General features: G+C 31.4%; 1 protein-coding gene across 1 annotated transcript; it reads right to left on the bottom strand.

Moving 5' to 3' along the window:
* Positions 1–659: 659 nt before the first annotated feature.
* Positions 660–3487, bottom strand: LOC127107215 (protein HEADING DATE REPRESSOR 1). Its single transcript, XM_051044511.1, has 3 exons — positions 3208–3487; positions 1237–1562; positions 660–1066 (listed from the first exon to the last, which is right to left on the bottom strand). The coding sequence occupies exons 1-3, from the start codon at positions 3287–3289 to the stop codon at positions 842–844; spliced, it is 633 nt and encodes a 210-aa protein (XP_050900468.1). The 5' UTR covers positions 3290–3487; the 3' UTR covers positions 660–841.
* Between the last annotated feature and the right edge of the window lie 6188 nt (positions 3488–9675).

Below are 9675 nucleotides of genomic sequence, written 5' to 3' on the forward strand. Positions count from 1 at the left end.
TTGAGAATGTGTCAAGTGTGAGTAGTATGAATAATAGTTCCATATTGGTTGATAATGTGGAGACGTAAGGTTTTGCGTGAATATGTGGTGTGTCTCTCACAAAGGTATTGCTCTAGAAAAAAAAGTTACACAATATTCAATGCTCCCTAGTGAAAAACTCCCCCAACAAATAATATCATATAATCACTACTTTTAAACATTACTATTCAAACTATTATTAAATAAATATATTATATATTTATAATATACTCATTCGTCCTATAATGAATGAGCTAATTGGAATAAAAGAATATTCTAAAATAAATGATTCATTTTAATTTTTAATATATCTTTTTCAATTTTACTATTTAATTAATATTATTTTTATAATTTTTAATACATGATAAGTTATACTTTAATAAAAATAACATTCTCTCTTTCAATTATTTCTTTTTCGACGGAGTTGGAGTTTTAATCATTACAACCACCACTTTTATGAACTTTAAGTAGTAATGAAAACATTTTTACCAAACACTTCAAATTTAATCTGCAATTATCCGTTTATTAATTTAACCAGAGCCATTCAACATACTAAAACAACAAAATTTTCCTATTGTATTCGAAAATGTATTGAGCATTTCATTATTACTATAAGTAGTAATTTGGTTTCTGTTAAAAAATAAATAAAATAACACTTTACTTCTGTGTTTGAGATAAAAAATTATATCCAGTACTATTTGATTATCCCGATATTAATATTACTACTACTATATGCATTCTAATAACATAAGTTGGAGAAAATCTACAAACAAATATAACAATCATGAGCATGCACACACCGATAGTATAAAACAATGCATCTTCACGGTTCATTTTGGCCTTCATCTCCTATTTCGTGCCCTTCATCACCCATTTGCTCAGTTTCTTGTATCATGTTCATAAGCATGTTCACTTGTTCTTGAAGCATATTGTTTTCTCTTTCGAGTCGAGAGCGTTTGCTTCGTTCGTCCACAAGTTGCACTTGCAAATGCTCCAGGCACCGCGAATCCTCCTCTAATTGTTCGTTTAGTCCATCTATTTCCCTGTCCTGTAACAAAAGTCGTCAAATGCATTAGCCTCAGTTTCATGCGAATAATGTTAGTAACACTCTTTTCATGCGAGTCTTCATTAAATTCAACTAACATAGAAATATATGTTGAAAAGAGACTGTTAGATTGTGTTATTATTAGTACTCTTAGAGGAAACTTGGAATATAACCTTTCTGTTCATTTCTTGGACGGCAATTCTGCGCATCTTTTCAACAACGTCAACATTGACAAGCTTTCGTTTCTTTCCTATCAGCCACCCCTTTGGATAGTTTGCGGACTCAAAGTCAGGGGGAGGAAGCAAAGACTCAGCCGAGGGTCGTCGACCGTTGATGTTCTTTATAGGTTCTAATGGTTCAAACAAGGCCTTTCGACGTTCAGAAAGCTCAGAAACTTCCGTTGTGTCAAGCATCTCCACATTAGGAGATGGATCTTCTGGCTTGCCAGGTGGTGTTGTAGCATTGTCTTCAGATGATACCTCTAAATCCCTCCCGCTAGCTGCGGTGAACAAGTTACCATTCATTTCTACTCATTTAGAGATAGTAAAACTTTGTAATGCAAGGAAAACAACACTTTCAACAAATATTTGCGTCCATAATCAAATGGTTGAATTCATTTAGTTAATAAACTTTTGAATCGAAAGAAAATATCCAAGATTGAGCTCTCATTAAAACAATCTTTGACTCGACTTTACTTACTCAAGAGGTAATGTTCACATGGTTAGATGAATAATAAAGAAGAGTAATATCAAAATTGAAAAGTCACATATGCAAGAAACCAAAAATAGAGGCTACATTAAAAAGGGTTAGTTGGAAGTGGAGGCCAGGGCTGGTTGTCCAATAACTCAACACAGGATAAGATAATGTCTAAACTATCTCAACAGCCACATGCATTAATACATCATCAATTTTCATGATCACAAAACTAACAATCATGTTAAGATTATCAATTTTTATTTACTATATAAGATTGGTCTGGTGGTTGAGGTCAGAGACTTAAGAAGCCGAGTTATAAGAAAACTAGTTAATAAGTAAAATATTGCGGGTTTGAACACATTGCAGTGTTCGGACCTGTGTCCTAGCATATCAAATATCAATATTGCAGGTTCGAACCTGCGCCCAACATATATGAGGTGCAAGGAGGAATCGAGCCTGAGACTAGAACTATCAGCTCACTTACACTTACCACAGCAAACTCTTTGTTAACATCGGTAATAACTTTAAAAACTAAAAGTAATTAAACATAACTACATTGATTAATATCGTGCCGTCGTCTCTGTGCCGTACACTCAATACATCTCTACATCAGCTAATAATAAGCTACTCCTTCCGTCTCATAAAAAGTGTTCAATTTGAACAATTCACGGTTCTTAAGAAAATGATTAGATGTGTTTGTTTTGATGATAAAACTAATATCATTTACTAGAATACCTCTATTAATTGTATATAAAAAAATGGTTGAATAAAGTGAAAATTAATAAATAGAGATATGATAGTGAAAAAATAATAATAAATACTGTATTAATATTATAAAAGGACAATTATTTTGAGACATATAAAAAGTACAAATGAGACACTTTTTTATGAGAAAGATTTAATCATACATTTTATCTTACAAATTTCACCCCATTTTTTTATGATACTTAAAATTTAGAATATACTGTTTGGTAAGCCAATCATAGCAAATATAGCAGCTTAACGTAGAAGTCACACCAACTGTTACCTACTGTTTTACGCTTCTCCCTCTCTCTCTCTCTAACAGAATTTTTTTTGCAGAAATTACACAAATCAATTCCAGAAAAAAAACAAAATGTTAAATCTAAAAGTAAAAACAAAATTTCAAAATTGTACAAGTTCACAAACATAAAATTTGCAAGAAGAATTTCCAGTTAGCATGTTAAATTTTTTTAAAAAAATAAAACCCCCAAATACTATAAAAATAATATTCAATTATATGGTAGGGTTTGTGAGAGGAAATTTTGTAAAAGCCAAAAGAGACAAAGTGACTCACAAATTGTTATTATTAAGTATTTGTACTATTAGTTAACATTATATTGAAATAGCAAAATAAGAAACACAAATTGAGCTATTTTTCACAATTTAAGCTAATGAATTTGAAATTGAAGAAGAAAAAGAGAGAGTACCTGATCTTCTTCTAGATTTCCAGGAAATCATAGGAGTTGAAATAGGAGAGAATCCATTCAAAGCATCATCATCCATGACCATAGTTGCTTCAAAATTCAGCTCCAAAATGAAGACATGAAAAATAGAGTTTATTCTTTGTAAGTGTTGTTTGTTTGGTTTTATTTTTTCTTGTTCTTTACAACAACCTTACAAAGAAGATGCTGAAAATTGTAATTGTCGATGTCATGGGACCGTGATTTTCAGATATAAGGATTTTCAACGGTCCAGATTTTATTTACTTGGGTGGAAATTTTTATGTCAGAGACTGGTTTTGTCTCTTTTTTTTATGTGGACCCGTCTCTAACTCCTTCGTGGTCTATTTTTTTTTTCAATAAAAAATTATTTCTATGCTTAGAAATAATCCTTGAGAAATTATTATTTAATAATTCTGAAATGGAAATATTTAACGAGCACGTGTTAGGTAGCATATGCTTGAGGAAGATCCCATCCCAAGTAACATATGGATTGTTATGACTTATGAAGTTAGTTTGGCTTAGGTGAAGATTTATTTTGATACCCGGAATGCTATACCAAATAGCAAATAATTGTGCTGTCATTGAATTATAACTCTTTTTCAACATATTCTTGTATCAAATAAACTCTCTCATTAATCACATGATTGCATCAAAGTATATTTTGAATTATAATCATAATGTGCAATAATTCAATCTTATCTATGATAAATTTATGCATTAATTAATGGCATATCTGATTTTCCTCAGCTATGTAGATGTTCAACGTAAACAGTGATTTCATTTGTTTATACGGTAATATATTAAGCACATAAATTTTTAATCAATTGGACGTATTAAACAGTTCAATTTTATATCATTGATATAATTTAACCGTCTCAATTTTTACACAAAGGCTTGTTAGAAAATATACACTAGCATATCAACCTTATTAGTGAATTTAACCAACAAAATCAACCTTCATACTCATCATTTCATATTGTATAATATTTAATATTAACACGTCTGCATAATAATTCAAACTCTGCATTCTACATACTGCATAGTCCAGATGACTCAGACTTTGCAAAATGCATTATGTTACCAAATTATCATACGACATATTACTTCAATTTTTACAATATAAATAAATCACATCTTTGAATTATGAATATATCAATGCATGTCTAACTGAGGTAACTGAATATATAAACTCAACAATATATAATACGATGCTAAATTTTTCATAATTGTACTACATGCATAAATATTGAGTAAAATTAATTGGCATACATAAAGTCATACTTTTAGCACAAAAAAAACCAAGTTATCTGCAAATTAAATTGAATTACATATCCATAAACGATTCTATTCGTTTGTCTTTTGAAAACACAAAAATATATCAGATCCCAACATGTCAAAAACTACTTCCTTAAAAAAACACCAAATCCATCAAGTCCTCTTCAATGTAACATATAGGTAAGGGGAAAACTTTTCATTTTTAAAATCAAAGCATCTCCATCACATAATTTTTTCCTTGGAGCATATTCATACCATACTTGCGCCATATACTTCTCATATATGTTAGACTTACTTTTACGTGTGGTCATGTGAACGACACACTTGAAGAAGGTCTTACCAGCTTCAACATCAACTAATTTTATCTCCTTTTGATTTCGTCGAAGGAATTTCTTAGCTATCACCCTAGGAAAGTGCTGCAAAATATGACAATTTCACATAGCAAATATTACCAAAATATCAATTTTAACAAAGACAAATAATCTATACATATACGCTTACCACGACGTTTCTTGCCTTGCTTTTTACACTCAATATGATGATCTCCCAGACAAAAACATTGTTACCCATTTCGTTTTCCCGAGGAACTCTAATTGAAACTTCATTGTTAAAAATAATTTGTCTCCTCTTTTTGGTACCCAATATATTACCTCCAACCAGTTTTTTACGTGCAACACGTGCATTCCCTAAGCCTCCTTTTATCTCTGACTTTTTTTCTTTATGTCTTCCAAAACACTGTTAGTGACATCGATGCCATCTTCTAACTTAATATGATTCATAACCGCCATTCATTTTTCAATATTTGATTTTCCAAACTCAGTGGTTCTGTCAGCCCCTACGGTTTTGGCAATTGGTTTCATAACAACCTTTCCCTTTTCCACATTTGAAGCTGCAGTCTTCATATTTTTTGCAGCCACTTTGGTGTTGCCGATCGTTGAAAGCCTTGAATTAACATTTCTATTTTTCTTAGCAGATTTCTTCTTTGCAGAAGGTTCAATAGTTGTTTCGCCACTGAAAAATCGATAATAGTAATAGCAAGAATCAATATACCAGATCTACATATATATACACAATATATGACAAAATTCTGAATCTAAAACAAAAATACTGAAATCCTGGTAGGAAGTTATCTGTCATTAGTTAGATGAATGTTTGCAAACATATACAACTCAATCTATCCATGTTTCATTGCAGCATATCAACGAATACAAAATACAGTGACAAAATAATTTATACGTTAACACATTTCAAACAAGAAAATTTAGCAATTTTAACCTCATATCTGACAAACAATTATCTGATATGTATCCATGGATTGGCTTGCTCGGACTAGACATGATTCCACTCCCTTGTGAACGATTTCTACAATCAATTGACATGGGAATTCAAAATGTGTTGTTACAAGATACCGTGATATTGCCTAAATGCTTGGAGTAGAAAATCCTAATTTCATGAATTAGACAAAGACGGTTACTATTCTGAACTTTTGGGCCATGTATACATATCAAATGGGCCAGTGGATAATTTTTTATTGGAAAATAATTATATAACACCCATTTCAAATTATAATTTATTGGTAGATGATTTATAATAATTTAAAATAAATAATGCATTTGATTTTATATTATGTTAATCAATATATTGTTTATTTATTACTATTTCAAAAAAAATATTCAAATATAAATGAATATTTATTTTAATTACAAAATAATCACCTTTTTAAATATATTTTTTTAGTTTAAATTTATTTAACACAATTTTATACTTTTTATTTTATATTTATGGAATATTTTATTGACTTTACTCGACCCGTGCGAACGCACAAATCTCTTACTAGTGACTTATGAAATTATGATCCAAGATAGAGAATCTTCAACTATCTACACCTCCTAGTTAGCTGGCTTAGGTGGTTCTTTAGTAGCGTCTAGTGTCATGATAGAGTATGATATCCTATAGAACCATGTCATGTAGCCCTCATCACAAGCCCAACGTACATGAGTTGGCTCTCGACGATACTCCTCTTGTACCACGTGACTCTCGAAATCATTTAGTATCTCCATTAGATCTTTGCGGCGCACGTTGCATACACAATTTAAATAATATCTACTCTTTCACATACTAACTTGAGCGTCAGAGTGATAATCTTGCAGGTACAACCCCGCTCTGCCACATCAAAAGCCCTACTCTGCCGCAACTTTCATATCTATCTCTATTTCTTGTTCCAAAATGGAAAAAAATGTAACAGACAACACCTTTTTTCCTTATGTACTTTCTTGTCGTTTACTAGGGTTCTGTAAAAGTGGTTATGAATGAACTCCCATAGTTAATGAGGACTCTCTATATGTCAAAGTTGACCATATTCGTTGTTATCACTAGAGGAAATTTTCGTTTGGAATACCACCCACTTTCTAGCTATAATAATAGGCTTAGAGTTACATCTGGACGCATTGTTGCACTTTTGTCAATGACCCCAAGATAGGGAAGTAATGTGGTGGCTGGAATCTAATTCTTGTGCTTATTCTTACTATCTTTTTTTCATGTGTTGGTAGTAAAGGAGACATAGACCATGCCTTCATTGAGGTAAAAACACTATTTCAACTGAGGTAAAAAGTTGATATTTCACCTCGATAAAAAATCTAACCGAGGGAAAAATAGAGAACTTTTCATTACACTGTAAATTACTTCGTCCACCAAACTAATGTAAAAGCACTGTTTCAACCATGATAAAAATCCTTTTTTGTAGTAGTGTGATAACCAGTGAAGACATTGAATATACCAATGTAACTTCAAATGTTATATATGTCAAAGTTTTTTGAAATTTATGACCCAAACAAACTTGAAATTATATTTTATTTAATTAGACTATTGTTTTTACTCCCTGTTTATTTTTATACAATAACGCTACTTTTATGATAAGCCTTGAAATCTTATAATTTAGTTAATGACGTTTATAAAATAAAAGTGCAATAGACTCGTGTATTGCATGAGTATAAGGTTAGTTATAAAATATATTTAAGTGATTTTGATATCAATTGTTAAAAATTTAAGAAATATACTAAAAGCAAATATGCAATCTATGCCATAAATTAGAATATTGTAGAATATTTCATTCTTTTTAAAATGAGTATCGTTTTAACAAATACAATTTATTTTAAAATGAATGTCATTCTTATTTTTTTCCATAAAATAATTAATTTTCCCCCATTATACTCAACCTATTGAGTTACATATTCCTGGTATCAAATAACGGTTTTGACAATTAGGATATTTGATTGTTAGGGTAGTTAGTTTGTTATTTAAGTTACTTCCTTTGTAGGTTACAATTCGTCTATAAACATAATACCAATGCAAATAGAGTTAAGCTCAACTATGTTCATTTCACAATATTTCACAAATCTCATTATGGTATCAAAGTATGGTTGGTGAATGAACTTAAATTAATGTGAATAGAGGAGTTATGCAAACTTGATGACGAGGCATGAATGATATGAGAATAATAAGAGTTTGACTCTTTAGTTTTGTTGAGCAATACTACCGGTTTGTAATACATATCAGGGCTGATTTAAACTTTGTTATATTGGTAATCAGTGTTGGTTGATGAAGAGTGTTGATGTTCATTCGAGGTATCAACATTGTTGGAAAAATCTACCTTGTCTTTGAACCTAAAACCTGGTGGAAAACTATGTTTGAAATAGAAAGTATTATGAATTTGTCGAGTCTTGCCACAAAATGAACATATTTTGAAGTTATTTGAACCTCTGCCTTGGAAGTTTGGCTGACCACAACCTTTATTTTGTTTACATTGAAATCTTGCATTAGGTGAAAAATTGTGTGTATGAGCAAAGAGAATCTTGGAGTTATCATAAGGAGAGTTAGAGGTTAATTGTCGTTCTTGTTGCAAGATTGAAGAGAAAACTTTGACAACATCAGGTAGAGACTCGATCATGAGTGTTTAAGATTTAACATTATTGAAATTATCATTCAATCCTTTCAAGAAACACATGACATATTCCATGTCACGTTGCTTCTTGATTGTGAGGTGTGCATTAAAGTTAAGTTAGAAATAATTCTAATAGTTTCAAGATCTTCCCAACGAGTTTTTAACTCATTGATATATGCAGTCACAGATTTCTTACTTTTTCGCATATAATGAATTTGCTAAAGAGTATCAGATAACCGGAAATGACCACTCTTGGAAAAAGATTATTAAGGTATGTTCAGAGTTGAGAAGCATTATCCAGTGGAGCTGTGAGTTTGCCATTGATGAATTTAATCTTGTTTTTCTCAAGAGTGCATGTTTCATGGATCGACTCCAAGATTCATAGTTGTTTTTTGAAAATGGAGGACAAACCAGAATTGCACCAGTGTTTTCAGCAGGGTGAAGGTAATACAGACCGGATTGATCTGGGGCCGAGTTCTTCGGTTGATTTTAGTGTTATATTGTATTGTATTTTTGTTGGTTGTTTGATTGTTGTTGTTGTTGGTTGTAGATGAATCCTCATTATCATGAGTATCCATGAGAAAAGATATTAATGGAGCTCAAGAAGAAATGCATGGGAAGTAGTGAACGAATGAAAAAGAAGAATATGGATCTTCAAATCCTAACCATGTTTGCAAGATTCAAAGTCCCTCTATGGATTAAAACAAACCAGCAGACAATGGTTCTCAAAACTTTATTCTTTTCTTCTTTCCTTACATTACAAGCAATCAACATCAGACAATTCTCTCTTCACCAAATTAAATTGCTGCAAGTTCATCATCCTTCTCATTTATGTTGAAGACCCGATAATCTTTGGAAATGACATTGATGAAATTCAAAACCTCAAAACTATCATTGACACCACTTTCAAAATTAAGGATCTTGGCAACTTGCAATTTTTTCTGGGACTGGAGGTAATGTGTTATCCTCTTGGCATCTCCATCTGTCAACACAAATATGCGCTTGAACTGCTTTATGACACTGGTCTTTTTGCTGCAAAACCTTCTCCCACTCCTATGACAAAATCACACAAGTATACAACTATTTATGATTCACCTCCCACTGATACTACAACTTATCAAAGACTCATTGGTCGTTTAATCTACCTATGTACCATAAAACCTGACTTGAACTTCTTAGTTCAACAACTCAATCAATTCATGTCAAGCTGCATAAAGGGTTTTTAAATATATCAAGCA

Source organism: Lathyrus oleraceus, chromosome 7, assembly GCF_024323335.1.
Source record: "Lathyrus oleraceus cultivar Zhongwan6 chromosome 7, CAAS_Psat_ZW6_1.0, whole genome shotgun sequence".
NCBI classification, from domain to species: Eukaryota; Viridiplantae; Streptophyta; class Magnoliopsida; order Fabales; family Fabaceae; genus Lathyrus; species Lathyrus oleraceus.

What these genes read in the sequence shown, in the direction of transcription:
- LOC127107215 (XM_051044511.1), bottom strand. Translation starts at nt 3,289, where the DNA reads ATGGTCATGGATGATGATGCTTTGAATGGATTCTCTCCTATTTCAACT. An exon ending in GAAATCTAGAAGAAGATCAG is followed by an intron (nt 1,563 to 3,207) that starts GTACTCTCTCTT and finishes TGTTCACCGCAG; the next exon opens with CTAGCGGGAGGGATTTAGAG. An exon ending in TCCAAGAAATGAACAGAAAG is followed by an intron (nt 1,067 to 1,236) that starts GTTATATTCCAA and finishes CTTTTGTTACAG; the next exon opens with GACAGGGAAATAGATGGACT.